The 14,925-nt window shown below is 43.4% G+C and overlaps 1 protein-coding gene across 2 annotated transcripts in view; it reads right to left on the bottom strand.

The window, feature by feature from the left end:
* Positions 1-2,302: 2,302 nt before the first annotated feature.
* The window catches only part of ADAMTSL1 (ADAMTS like 1), a 984,547-nt gene continuing 971,924 nt past the window's right edge, over positions 2,303-14,925 (bottom strand). For both annotated transcript variants that reach the window (XM_017890108.1, XM_017890110.1), the window contains 3 exons: positions 7,302-7,411; positions 6,288-6,508; positions 2,303-4,764 (listed from right to left, as the gene is read on the bottom strand). In XM_017890108.1, the coding sequence (XP_017745597.1) occupies positions 4,658-4,764; positions 6,288-6,508; positions 7,302-7,411 (438 nt within the window). In that variant the 3' untranslated portion in view covers positions 2,303-4,657. The remainder of the gene's footprint in view (positions 4,765-6,287; positions 6,509-7,301; positions 7,412-14,925) is intronic.

Below are 14,925 nucleotides of genomic sequence, written 5' to 3'. Positions count from 1 at the left end.
GAAGGAAATGGTAGCTATGTGTACATTTGGGTGTTCTGAGTTGAGTCTAGGCAGTACATTGGAATTATAACATTTCTCCTAGGAAGTAGTATTTCTGGAATTTTGTCAGTTTTTTGGTGAGTCTTTGAGTTGGCTACACGGACTGATAGGTTTTCTTCCAAGACATAGAACGTGGTTCATTGATGTCTTTCTTGTTTATACTTTTGTGTAGTTTTTTTGTTTTGTTTTGTTTTTGAGGTAGGGTCTAACTCTTTCACCCATGCTGGAGTGTAGTAGCCTGGCCACAGCTCACTGCAGCCTTGAGCTCCAGGGCTCTTGAGAAGCTGGGGACTACGGGTGTGAGCCACCATGCCCAGGTAATTAAACATTTTTTTTTTGTAGAGATATGGTCTTGCCATATCTAGGCTGGTCTCAGACTCCTCAAGGGATCTTCCTGCCTTGGCCTTCCAAAATGCTGAGATTATAGACGTGAGCCACTGTGCCTGGCTATTGTGTAATATTGAGCTTTGGAGGAGCAGCTGATTTCCTTCTCAATTAAAAATGGAAACATGGGAGAGTCTTTCAAAGCTGACAATGGGAAGTAAAGTAAAATAGCAAAAATTCTGCCAGCCCTGCCCTTCATCTCCCTGTTTCTTCCAAGGTAACTTAGATGATGCTGATGATAATAGCAATTAACATTCAATAAGTGCTTTGATGATAAGCCAGCTACCCCCCAACCTTTTTTTTTTTTTTTTTTTTTTTTTGTTGAGATGGAGTCTCGCTCTGTCACCCAGGCTGGAGTGTAGTGGTGTGATCTTGGCTTACTGCAACCTTTGCTTCCTGGGTTCAAGAAATTCAACATGAATCAACTAATGGTTTTCACACAGCCCTACCTGATGAGGTATGTTGTTGCAGGAAGAAGAAACTGAGGCATAAATGAGCTTCAGTGACTGTTGACCACTTTGATCTTAATGGGACCAGGGATTTGGATTTCCTGGAAATCTTTGAGACTAAGCAAGGACTCTGCTTTTGGCTGGAAAAACTGCCATACATTGTATTTGAGCCCTTCCCACCATTTGAGCCTTATGGGTTTTTGCTCTGGCATTTCCAGCTCCTCCCTCCTGCTATGGGGCCTCTTTAAGACATTGTTTGGTCTGTAAGACATTGTTTGGTTGCTGGTATGTGAATATGTATAGTTCTAGCACTGACTTTTTCTTTAAAGCAAAACCTACGACTTTTTAAAAAATAACTGAAATGTCAAGAAGAGCTTTCTGATATATTTTCACACTGTTTGACAGGCCTGTGATGTTGAGAGGTGAGCTGCTGGCAAACCGGCTGGAGTTAGGCTTTCAGGCCATGGGTCCTCTGTAGCAGCTCTCACCATGGTCTCTGCGTGGACATCTTCTGGGCCTGGCAACATGCTGCCCTTGCACTAGGGCCTGTTTTTGAAGGGCTCTAGAGGTGTGCTTTTTTTTCCCCCCTACACTTCCTACAGTAGCTGTTTTTATTAAAATGCTTTAAAAATAGGGAGCTAGAAGTGCTATCATGGAAAAAGAACTGGGGCAGGAGAAAGTGACAATTTCAGTAAAATGTCCTGTTATTGTCAACCACCAACCTTCAAGCAGTAGGGAAGAATGTCATGCTTGCCAAAGGTGGCTGTGGCACAGCAGTTGCAGGCAGCGGTGCGGGAGGCAGCATGGTGGGTCAAATTGAGTCTTTGGCTGGAGTAGGATTGCCTGACTTTGAATCCTAGTTCCACCAGCTGGGTGACCTTGGGCTTCTTTGGGCTGCTGTTTTCCCATATGTGAATGGAGATAATCATAGGGTTGATGTGAAGATTAAATGTAGTTGTGATGTATAAGTGTTAGTCTTTATTAATAGCATACATCGAACTTTCACTATGCAGCTGCCTCCCACTGTGTGTGTCTCTGTTGGTAGGAAGCCTGATGAGTGAGGATAATTCCACACCCAAGTCTGCATCTCTCCCAAGAGATGTCCCTGTTTGCCTCACTTTCTGAAGGTACTGTGGCTCCCATCGTCCCACCACATAGGGCTGTCAGTGAGATAACTGTCATCTCATTTGGTTGCACTCAGCCTGAATGTGTGTACATCCACAAATGCAGCTTCTTTGGGTTTATTTACAGAGCTAGCACTTCTAGGCATGGGCCCCCAGCTTCCTGTGTAAAGATGAAAACTGCAATCCTTCCACTTCAGCCAGACACAAATAACTGGCTGGGAACCACCCAGTTGACTGGGACTTCTCTTGCTCCCTGCATAAACCACCAGGGGAAGGCTGAGTTTAATAGAGACTCAGACGACAAGATTTAAATAAATAAGCTGTATTATCTGTACAAAAAATACAAATACAGTTTTGTGTTTTAGAGGAGAAAGTACCTCCTTCCACATTAGCCAGCAGGCTTCATTGTCTTGTGGTGCTGCTGAGTTGCAATTCACAGAACAAACATTAAATGTACATTCATCTCATGCAAGGAGCACTCTGCTTCCCACACAAACCTAGGCTCTCCCAGTTCACTGAGACCCACTGCCAACAACTGCTCCAACCCAACATGGAGCTGGAGGATGCTTGCTCTTTAGGAAATGTAAATAGTGACCACTGCTTTTCAATCGCTAGTGAACTAGAAATAATTAACCACATTAGCAGTAGTATGGAATTTGTCTTTATCATTCCATGCATAACTATTGCGCCACAAATGAATTCTCTCTTACTGCCTCAGCATCCCATGTTAGTTTTTACAACACATCCTGTACAGTGAATGGATCCAGAGTTAAACACCAGGTTCTATTAAAAATAGGAAAAATATAATAATCACTACCAAGTTTACAGGAAGACAACTGCAGGAAGTTAATAAAGTCCCCCCGACAGTTTTTTTTTTTTTCTGGATGACAATGTACAATTATTAATATTGCACTTTTTTATACAAGAAATCCTAATATTCACAAAAGATATACAGACATAGAAAACATTCTCTTTTATTTTAAGCAGACATTACACTGATTTTTTAGTAACATAATTTCTTAGAGCCTATTTTTGTGGTGAGGAAGAAAGACACAACTTAACTGTCCACAGCTCACTGGTCGGTGGGGGGGGACACAGATTAATATTGTCTTCCTCTCAAATTTTACTTCCAGGCTGGCTGGAAAATGCAGCCCTGATGTCAATGGTAGCCCCGGGGTGAGTGGCATTTCATGAGGGGAGGCTTATCTGAAGGTAAGGGACTCTGGCCACCCTTGTTCCTAATCTCAGGTCACTCCAGGGAAGGAGGCAAAAATTACTTGGCTTAATGAGGATTTTGCCAAAGAGTCCCAGAGTTTTCATTTTGCTGCTTGACTTTGCTCCAGCCACCTCACCACAGCTGATGAGTGTGGCTGCAGTGTGTGAGCTGTTTTGCCAGGATGCTGCCTCCACCACCCCACCTTGCTAGATAAATACTACATGTGGGAGGGCCTGCAGACCGCTGGGGTGCAGGCTGGGAGAGGGAGGGTATACCGTGGGGCACACATACCCTGGCCAGCTCTGGAATGAAGAGGTTGCTACAACCTGACAGCCTGACAGATACTCTCTGGCAAAGTGACTAGTTAACGGGTTGATGTTGACAAGCTGACCGTAGTCCCTGGCCCTTCAGTGGAGCAGCAAAGGTCCTAGAAGGCAGAAAACCTGGCCCATTCATGCTAAAAATGGCCCTGGCCCACAGCAGCAGTTAGTGCAGGGCTGGAGGACTTCCGATGTAGATAAACAGGTGCCAGGGTGGCCTTACTGCATGGCCAGACCCACTTTTCGCTGGCTTTGCCGCAGCTGCACAGGCAGGACGTTGACTCTGATAGCCTGCGGAGTGGGGACTCCCACGCAGCGCAGTGCTCTGTCGTGGGCAGCAGGGCTCTGAGCATGTGCACATGCATGGGATCAGAGCTGGTCCATGAGCCTCATGCAGTCTGGAAGCCCCTGCTCACCCTGCCCCACTGGGGAACACGCACAGGCTCCTTTTTGCTTCTGTCCTTTCCCTCCCCTCCCTTCCTCATTTTCTGCAACGTTGTGTGCCTTAGGGCCTGCTTTGTTTGCTTTTTTAGCTCTCCCTACTGGTGATTTGAGTTCTCCTCTCTCTGCACTCGCCCACTAGAAGAACTGAATTCTGGGCTAGTTTCTGCCTCAGCATGGTGTCCCCTCCCCATCTGTCCTAACCATGACTAAAGGGACAGATGGGGAAGAGGAGACAAAGCAGCAACACACTCCTGTGTTTCTGATAGTGCACTTCTAGGAAAGACACAGGTGTTTGTCCAATGTTTGCACCAATAGGCTACAAACCTTCTGGCTCCCTGCTGTCCCCAGGGACTGTGCCTGCCTCTTCCTAGGTCTTTGAGACCCAGGTTTGGGAGGGAGGAAGCTCTTCAAGGGAGCCTCCCCATCTGCCTGGCCTGCTCTGCAACCTCCTTTAGACATCTGTCCTTTTCTTTCCCAACATCCCGTCCTCCAGCTAACTGAAAGAGAAAACATGCGGACGTCCTCATGCTTGAGGATGGAGGTGGAGGAGGTTGGAAGGGTGTGTGTGGGGGTGGGGAGGGGGAAATAAATAAATAAAATGAAGAAAGCTTAGGTTCTGTCCGAGGTGGTTGCGTGAGTCCTTCGTGTAGCCAGGGTAGAGTGCTTCCCCATGCCCTGTCTTCACGCTTTGCCACAAGTTCCACAGCAGCGAGATTTAAACTGACTGAGTTGGCAGAGTTTCAGCTGTTTCACCTTCTCGCAGTACCTGGTGGTGTCTCTGCACTCCACTGGGAAAGGAGGACAGGGTGGGGAGAGGGGACAGAAAAGAGATGTGAGAATGCAGCCTGCGTGATGTGCAGTCGGGGGTTTCAGCCACTGGGGTACATCCTGGGGTCTGCCGTGGCCACCGCTCTCCAGCCTTACTCTGACAGAGTTCAGCCACCTGCTCCCCAAGGCTGCCAACAGTGGGGGTGGCACCAGCCTGCAGTTGTCTGGCTGAATGATGGGGCCCCTCCCTGGGCTGTTTGTTTGCTTCTTTTCTGTAGGTCCCTCTACTTCCTGAAGATGCCTGTTTTCTCTGTCTTCTTGGGATTACCTCATCTCCTAGGTGATCACCACTCCTCCTAGGCAAACCTGCCTTTTCCCATGGGTTTTGGTATTTTAGGTAAATGACTCTCCTCCTTAAGATGGTTCCCAGGACTGCATTCTCCCCCACTTTGCAGGAGTGTGCAAGTGAGGCTTGCGTCGGATACCCCCATCCCTAGGCACTTGGGCCTACTTTCTCTGTTAAGGTTTATTTTCATGTGCCCTCCAGTCTCTCTTCCTTCTACCCACTCTGCCTTAAACACAGCACCAGGACGTTCTAGTTCAGTGTTGGCACAGATTAGATGATCTTAAATATTGTGAGGACTTGGTTTGGTAAGTTTTAACTATGTGGATTGAATATTGGTTCTCTCTGAGCATGGTGAGCCACTGACACAAACATGGGTTAACACTACCCAAGTACAAAGAGATCATCCATCCCCCAGGGTGTAAAAAGAAGTAGTCTTTTGCCTACATGGCATCTGCCTTAGTGTTGGGAATTTATTGCTCATTGAGGCCCAGTTTGGGAGGAAACTGCACAGCTACATTTGGTTTTTACTTCCTATTCTTTGACTCAAGCTTTGCCGCCTTTCTCATGGGTAAGTACCTCCGATTTGGGTTGAGAGGAAGAAAAAAATAAACTCCTTCCCAACTGGAATACAAATGACACTATTGGGATGAGGAGGAGGGAGTGAACTGAGTATCAAATTCCAAGGCTAGGGGGTCCTGGACAGTTCCAGGGGATGCCTGTGGGGCTGGGAGGGAGGGGGTCAGCAGGTCCGTGTCGGGTGAGAAGTAGAGCTGTGATGGGCGCAGAGCTGGCTGGCTGAGCGGGAGTCATTCTGTATGCCTTCAGAGTTAACAGCACTTTCTGTTTAGTACCCTGGACCCTGAGAGTTGTTGATGTGTCAACCCCTGTGGGCACCAGCCAGACTGACTGCAGGGGAACTGGAGGCTGATTTCCTCCAGCATTGGACCAACATCACCTGGCTCTCTCAGGGCCAGGATGGAGATCACGGAAGCCCTTGGGGCATACCCTGTCATGCCTATCTACACATCTCTGCGCACACCCATGCACTCCACTGAAAATGCTCAACTCCACCACCAGCTCACAATCCCTGGGGAAGCTGACCCCATGCCCTGTGCTCAGGGCTGGTCCCAGGGACTGCTCTCTGCACTTGATGCTCTGTGGGGAATTTGCAGAAGGTTCTTGGGGGTTGGAACATACTGTTTTCACATGGGGTGATGTTGCAGCGCTGCCAGTTGGCAGGCCGGGGTCCCCAGGAGCACAGGTGCTCAGGCACTGCCTTGTTGGTGCGGGCATGCACACACTCCACACGCCGGGACTGGAAGCCGTAGTTGCCACAGGTAGCTGTGCACAGGGTCCACAGGCTGACTCTCCAGTGTACGCTGCAGGCCTCTGACCAGCAGTTCTGGGTGCTCACGGGCCTGCAGGAGGATGGTGGCAGGGTTAAGGTTTGCTTCTGTGGGGGCTGAATCAGGGCAGATGTGAAAACAGTGCTGCAAACTCAGAAATGTTAGGTGATTCCTCAGGAACTTTCAGCATTACTAGACCTGGGTTCTAATCTCTGTGCTGTTACTAAATGGCCATATGATCTCAAGAAGGCTACTTCCTCTTATTGGGCCTCCGTTTGCTCTTCTCTGTAATGAATATGGATCTCACTGCATGACTGAAGAATGAGCTCTCCCCCATGTGGACATTGGCAGAGCCTGGTCTCACAGGCTGGGCTCTTAGGTGGGGGCGGTGAGTCCCCTTGCCCCAGGGGGACATCTATAAGGAAGTGTTATAAGGATGGGGACTGGATTGGAATGGTAGGTCGAGACTGAGGAACAAGGGCTCTCATCTTAGCCTAACTTCTAGAGGGAGGTCAACAAGAGTGAGGGGTTTGAGCCTTTGAGACTTGGTGGCCGTTGTGTAGACCTCACCTCCTGCCCACCCTGGGGCTAGTGTGGGTCTCTCGAGGTATGAGGCCTCTCTCAGAAGAATAACACCCTTGCACTTTTCATCCCTGAGAGAGAAAATCCCAACCTAGCCCATTAGGTAAGCACAAGACCGACACTGAGTCATCTGCCTCTGGGGAGGCCAGTGGCTTGGGGTGAATGGAGGTGAGAGGGCAGGGCTTGGGTCTGTAGTAAGTTGGAGGAGAAACATTCACTCAGCACCATCTTTCTGTGCTGTTGACGCGGGGCTGGGAAAAGGAGATTCAGGGCTTTCTCTTACCTTGGAAGAGCACTGCACTGCTCTGATGGTAAGGTGATGCCATCCCGGGTCTGGCAGAAGACTTGTCTGTGTTGCACAGCTAGGTGAGGCCCGATGCAAGGCCCATTGCACTGGAAAGCAGAAAAAGGTAACATACAGCACATTAGCCAAGTCAAGGGTGGAGGCCGCCATGCTTGGGCTGCATGGGATGCAAGATACTTGTGTAGGTCTTGTTGGAGGCTCTGAGACCATTCATCTTTCCCCTCTTTGGGCTAACTAAAAGACATTCACTGATATGTTTTCTTTATGGGATGGTTAGCTCTCCTGTGGTCTGTGGGCATTCTGCCAGCAAATGGCTAATGGTAGTGTAGAACCAGTAAGAGACAGTCAAGCCCTTCTCAGATTAACCATATGAAAGATATTTTGGCATAATATGCTAGGAATGTGGTGGTAGACTTTAGAACTGAAGACCCCTAAATAGCTCCACCCCTTCAGAGCAGAGAGGGTAATATGGTTTATCGTTTTCTTGCTGAAGTCATCCAAATAACCAACTCCATCCTTTCTTTCCCTGGCTTAGTTTTCTGCAGATTAAGCCTAGGATGACTAAACAGAAAGCAGACTTAGGTATGCAGAGTTTCCCCCTCATATTCTCTTGCTATGTGCTCATGGAGATTGTTAAACTTTCCCCAGAATTCATGGAGCCTGACCCTGTCACAGTAAATACACTTAGCAACAATTGTCTGTGAAATACAAAAGCAGCAGGCCTTTAGCCAACACCTGCTATTTTAGCAGAACAAGAGGATAGGCATCCCATGGAGGTCACTTGAGCACAAAGGCTCTTAACTTGGGGGTCTTTGGATCCCTAGGGTTCCACTGGGGGTGGTGCTGGGGTGTTAATCCTTAACAGTATAAGCAAAAGTTTTGTGTTTATTGGCTTTTTTTTTTAGCAAGAGGTTCCCTCTAGTTTTCATCCAGTACTCAAAGGGATCCATGACCTCAAAGATTAAGAACCACTGAAAGAGCAGGATTTAAGGTAAAAGTAGCTCTCTTGGGTTAGACAGCTGTGCCCAAGGTTAGTTATTGCTCTTACTGGACTCTGAAGGGTCCAGTTTGACACTGTTATTCACAAACACACAGAGGGTTGAGGTAAATGTAAAAAAAAAAAAAAAAAAAAACCCCTTAACACCAATAACTGGGATTTTTTTTTTTTTTGAGGCAGGGTCTCTTTCTGTTGCCCAGGTTGGAGTGCCGTGGCACAATCTCAGCTCACTGCAGCTTTCAACTCCCAGGTTCAAGTGATCCTCCCACCTCAGCCTCCTGAGTGGCTAAAATTTATCTCTTTAAACATATTTTAAAAAATAACTTTTTTCTTTTTCTCAGATGGAGTCTCACTCTGTTGCCAGGCTGGAGTGCAGTGGCACAATCTCGGCTTACTGCAACCTCTGCCTCTCAAGTACAAGTGATTATCCTGTCTCAGCCTCCCAAGTAGCTGGGACTACAGGCACGTGCCATCACGCCCAGCTATTTTTTGTATTTTTAGTAGAGATAGGGTTTCACCATGTTGGTCAGGCTGGTCTTGAACTCTTGACCTCAGGTGATCTGCCTGCCTCGGCCTCCAAAAGTGCTGGGATTACAGGAGTAAGCCACCGTGCCTGGCCAAAAAATAACTTTTTATTGTGAAGCACAGTGTGCATGCAGAAAACTGATTAACAGCCAGGTGTGATGGTTGATGCCTGTATTCCCAGCTATGCAGAAGGCTGAGGCAAGAGTATTGCTTGAGCCCAGGAATTTGAGGCTATAGTGTACCATGATCATGCCTGTGAACAGCCACTGCACTCCAGCCTGGACAATATAGTGAGACCCCCATCTCTAAAAAAAAAGAAAAAGAGATTAAAACATGAAGTATATCTCAGTGAGTTCTATAAAGTAAGTATAATTGACCTTTAAACAACATGGGTTTGAAATGGGCAGGTCCACTTATACATGTTTTTTTTTTTTTTTTTTCAACCAAAGGTCTTGGGATGTGAAACCCATGTATATGGAGGGCCAACTTTTTGTATATGCAGGTTCTGTGAGATTGACGGCAGGACTTAAGTTTGTGTGGATTTTGGTATATACAGGTGCTCCTTACATCAATCACCTGTGGATACCAAGGGACAACTGTATAAAAGCAAAGCTAGCTGCATGGATGTCCCTACACCCTTAGAAGGAAAGTGTAGTTGGGTTGATGCTCTACTGTCAACCTTGACATTCATTATAGTTTTTGAACAAGCAGCCCCACATTTTCATGTTACACTGGGCCCCACAACTTATGTAGCTAGTCCTGTATGCAGGTGAAGAAATAAAATGCTGTCAGCAACTCAGGAGCCTAGTTTGTGCCTACTCTTTACTCTCTTTCCCGTCTCCACATGTAACCACTGAGACTTAACTTTTAAAACAGTTTAGTTTATGACTGTTTCTGAAATTTACATAAATGAACCATATTTCATGTTTGTTTTATATCTGGTATTTTCTTACAATGTATTATGTACATAACTGAAGTTTGTTCACTTTCACTGATGTGTAGCACTTTATTTTATAAACATACCATGATTGAATTTTCCATTCTACTTTTGATTAACACTTGGTTTCTTTTTTCTTTTTCTTTTTGTTTTGAGACAGAGTCTTGGAGTGCATTGGTATGATCTCTGCTCACTGCAACCTCCACCTCCTGGGTTCAAGCGATTCCTGACCCTCAGCCTCTCAAGTAGCTGGGACTACAGGTGCCCACCACCACACATGGCTAACTTTTGTATTTTTCGCAGAGACAGGGTTTTGCCATGCTGGCCAGGTTGGTCTCGAATTCCTGACCTCAAGTGATCTGCCTGCTTCAGACTCCCAAAGTGTTGGGATTACAGGTATGAGCCACCATGCCTGGCCAATCCTTTTTATTTCTGTAATACTGGTAGTAATGTCTCCATTTTCATTTCTGATTTTAGGAATTTGAGTCTTCTCTCTTTTTCTTTGCCAATATAGCTAAAAGTTTGTCTATTTTGGTCAACCATTCTGAAGAATTTGCTTTTGGTTTTGCTGAGTTTTCTTTACTATTCTCTAATCTTTATTATCCTCTTCTGCTAGCATTAGGTTTAGTTTGCTTGTTTTCTGTAAATTTTTAAGGTGTCAAGTTAAGTTGTTGATTTGAAGTCTTTCTTTTTTAATGTAAGCATTTATAGCCATACATTTTTCTCTTAGCACTATTTTCTCTGTGCTCCATACATTTTGGTATGTTGTGGTTTTGTTTTCACTTGTCTTAAGGTATTTTCTAATTTTCCTTGTTATTTTTTTTCTGACTGGTTTACTGTTTGTGTTTTGATTTCCATGTATTTGAATTTTCCAATTTACTTCTGCTATTGACTTCTGCTTTCCTCCCTGTGGTTGGAAAAGGTACTCTGTAAATTCATTCTTTTCAAATGTATTAAGAATTATTTTTTGGCATAACATACAGTCCTTTTTTGGATCATTTTTCATGTGCACTTGAGAAAAAACAAGTATTCTGCTATATTGGGTGGAGCCCTCTGTATGTCTGTTACTCCAATTGGTTTATAGTATTGTTCGGTTACTCTGTTTCTTTACTGATCTTTTGTTTAGTTGTCCTATCCATTCTTGAAAGTGGGTTTCTGAAGTTTCTATTATAGAACTAATTATTTCTCTCTTCAATTCTGTCAATATTTGATTAATATACTTTGGGGCTCTGATGTTTGGTACATGCATGTTTATAATTGTTATATGTTCTTGGTATATTGTCATTATGTTGTTTGATTTAGTATAGCTACCTCAGCTTTTGTTTTTTATTTACATGGACTATCTTTTTCCATTCCTTCACTTTTAACCTATTTTTTTCTTTAGATCTCTAGCAAGTCTTTTGTAGACAGCATAGAGTTGAATCATGTCTTTTTTCTAACATCTACTAGGCCAATCTATGTCTTTGGGGGTTTAATTCCTTTAAAGTAATTACTGATAGGGAAGAACTTACTTTTGCCTTTTTATTATTTATTTTTATGTACATCTTATAGCTTTCCCTCATCATTCCCTCCACTTATGTTGTCTTTTGTGATTAGTTGCTTTTTTGTAGTGACAAATTTTGCTTCCTTTCTCATTCTCCTTTGGCTATACATATTTTCTTTGTTGTTACCATGGGGATTACATATAATATCCCAAAGTTATAACAATCTAATTTGAATTTTGATATCAATTTTATACAAAACTCTACATGTATACTGCTCTGTTTCCCATCCCCACTTTACATTATTGGTGTGAAAATTGTATCTATATGCTATATATTCACTAACAGATTTATAATTACTTTTTATGCATTTCTTTGAAATCTATAGAAAATAAGTGGAGCTATGAAACAAAATAATAATGGTTTTAATGTCTGCCCATCTGTTTATCTTTCTTGGAGAGTCTTTATATGTTCATGTGGCTTGGAGTTAACTATCTAGCATCTTTTTGTTATAACTCAAAGGACTCCATTTAACATCTCTTGTAATCAGGAATAGTGGCAACAAGCTCTCTGGAATGTCATAATTTCCCCCTCATTTTTGAAGGACAGTTTTGCCAGTTCTTGGCTGATAGTTTTTTCTTTCTGGACGTTATAATTTTTCTTTCTTTCTTTCTTTTTTAAATAAAGAAAAGGGTTTATTTGGCTCATGGTCTTGCAGGTAGTATAAGAAGTATGGTGCCAGCAACTGCTTCTGGTGAGACCTCAGGAAGCTTACAATCATAGAGGAAGGCAAGAGGAGCTGGCTTGTCACAGGGTAAGAGAGGGGAGGGAGGCACCAGACTCTTTTTTTGTTTTTGGCTGTCCGTATATTTTACATTACCAAGTCTTTGGTATTTCTTTTTTTTTCCTTCAACTTTTAAGTTCTGGGGTACATGTGCAGGTTTGTGACATAGGTAAACGTGTGCCATGGTGGTCTGCTGCACAGACCATTGCATCACCTGGGTATTAAGCCCAGCATCCTTCAGCTATTTGTCTTGATGCTCTGCCTTCCCCTCTACGCCCACCACTGACAGGCCCCGTGTGTGTTGTTTCCCCAATGCGTCCACATGTTTTATTGTTCCCACCTAAAAGTGGAAATATGTGGTGTTTGGTTTTCTGTTCCTGGGTTGGTTTGCTGAGGATAATGGCTTTCAGCTCTATCCATGTCCTTGCAAAGGACATGATCTTGTTCGTTTTATGGCTGCATAGTATTATGGTTTTATGGTGTATATGTACCACATTTTCTTTATCCAGTCTATCCTTGATGGGCATTTGGGTTGATTCCATGCCTTTGCTATGGTGAATAGTGCTGCAATAAACATATATATGCATGGATCTTTATAATAGAATGATTTATATTCCTTTGGGTATGTACCCAGTAATGGGATTGCTGGCTCAAATGCTATTTCTGCCTCTAGATCTTTGAGGAATCAGCACACTGTCTTCCACAATGGTTGAACTAGTTTATATTCCCACCAACAGTATGAAAATGTTCCTTTTCTCTGCAACCTCGCCAGCATCTGTTTCTTGACTTTTGCATAATCGCCATTCTAACTGGCATGAGATGTTATGTCATTGTGGTTTTGATTGCATTTCTCTAATGATTAGTGATGTTGAGCTTTTTTTATGATTGTTGGCCACATGATGGTCTTCTTTTGAGAACTGTTCATGTCCTTTGCCTACTTTTAATGGGGTTATTTTTTTGTAAATTTTTTAAAGTTCCTTTTAGACTCTGGATATTAGACCTTTGTCAGATGGATAGATGGCAAAATTTTTCTCCTATTCTGTAGGTTGTCTGTTCTCTCTAATGATAGTTTCTTTTGCTGTGCAGAAGCTCTTTAGTTTAATTAGAACCCATTTGTCAATTTTTGCTTTTGTTGCAATTGCTTTTGGCATCTACATCATGAAATCTTTGCCTATGCCTATGTTCTGAATGGTATTGCCTAGGTTTTCTTCTAGGGTTTTTATAGTTTGGGGTTTTACATTTAAGTCTTTAATCCATCTTGAGTTAATTTTTGTATAAGGTGTACAGAAGGGGTCCAGTATCAATTTTCTGCATAAAGCTAGCCAGTTATCCCAGCACCATCTATTAAATAGGGAGTCCTTTCTCCATTGCTTGTTTTTGTCAGGTTTGTCAAAGATCAGATGGTTGTAGGTATGTGGTCTTATTTCTGAGTTCTCTATTCTGTTTGATTGGTCTATATGTCTGTTCTTATACCAGTACCATCCTGTTTTTTTACTGTAGTACAGTTTGAAGTCAGGTAGTGTGATGCCTCCAGCTGTGTTCTTTTTGCTTAGGATTGTCTTGGCTATTCGGGTTCTTTTTGGGTTCCATATGAATTTTAAAATAGTTTTCTTTTCTAACTCTGTGGTGAATGTCAGTGATAGTTTAATGGGAAGAGCATTGAATCTATAAACTCCTTTGGGCAGTATGGCCATTTTCATGATGTTGACTCTTCCTATCAATGAGCATGAAATGTTTCTCCATTTGTTTGTGTCCTCTCTGACTTCCTCGAGCAGTGGTTTATAGATCTCCTTGAAGAGGTCCCTCACTTCCCTTGTTAGCTGTATTCCTAGGTATTTTATTCTCTTTGTAGCAACTGTGAATGGGAGTTCATTCATGATTTGACTCTCTGCTTGCCTGTTGTTTGTGTATAGGAATGCCAGCAATTTTTCCACATTAATTTTGTGTCCTGGGACTTTGCTGAAGTTGCTTATCAGCTTAAGAAGCTTTTGGGCTGAGACGATGGGACTTTATAGATAAAGGGTCATGTCATCTGCAAACAAAGATAATTTTACTTCCTCTCTATTTAAATACACTTTATTTCTTTCTCTTGCCTGATTGCCCTGGCGAGAACTTCCAATACTACATTGACTAGGAGTGGTGAGAGAGGGCTTCCTTGTCTTGTGCTGGTTTTCAAGGGGAATGCTTTCAGCTTTTTCCCATTCTATATAATATTGACTGTTGATTTGCCAAATATGGCTCTTATTATTTTGAGGTATGTTCTTTCAATACCTAGTGGAGATTTTTAACATAAAGGGATATTGAATTTTATTGAAGGTCTTTCCTGTGTCTATTGAGATAGTTGTGTTTTTTTGTCTTTAGTTCTTTTTATGTGATGAATGACATTTGTTGAACCAACCTTACATCCCAGGGCTGAAGCCAACTTGATCGTGGTGGATAAGCTTTTTTGATGTGCTGCTGGATTTTCCAACTTGGTTCTGTTCTCCCTGTCTCTTTCAAGTACTCCAATCAGTCATAGGTTTGGTCTTTTTACATAGTCCCATATTTCTCAGAGGACTTGTTTGTTCCTTTTCATTCTTTTTTTCTATTCTTGTCTGCCTGTCTTATTTCAGAAAGATAGTCATCAAGCTCTGAGGTTCTTTCTTCCGCTTGGTCTATTCTGCTGTTGATACTTGTGATTGCATTGAGAATTTCTCATGTTGTGTTTTTCAGCTCCATCCGGTCATTATGCTCCTCCTCTAAACTGGCTATTCTGGTTACCAGCTCCTCTATTGTTTTATTGTGATTCTTGGCTTCTTTGCATTGGATTACAACATGCTCCTTTAGCTCAGGGAAATTTGTTATTATCCACCTTCTTTTTTTGAGACGGAGTCTCACTA

The sequence above is a fragment of the Rhinopithecus bieti genome, unplaced genomic scaffold, assembly GCF_001698545.2.
Source record: "Rhinopithecus bieti isolate Rb0 unplaced genomic scaffold, ASM169854v2 scaffold_17667, whole genome shotgun sequence".
Classification (NCBI taxonomy): Eukaryota; Metazoa; Chordata; class Mammalia; order Primates; family Cercopithecidae; genus Rhinopithecus; species Rhinopithecus bieti.
The sequence above is the reverse complement of the archived record's forward strand: the minus strand, read 5'-3'. Positions and strand labels throughout refer to the sequence as shown.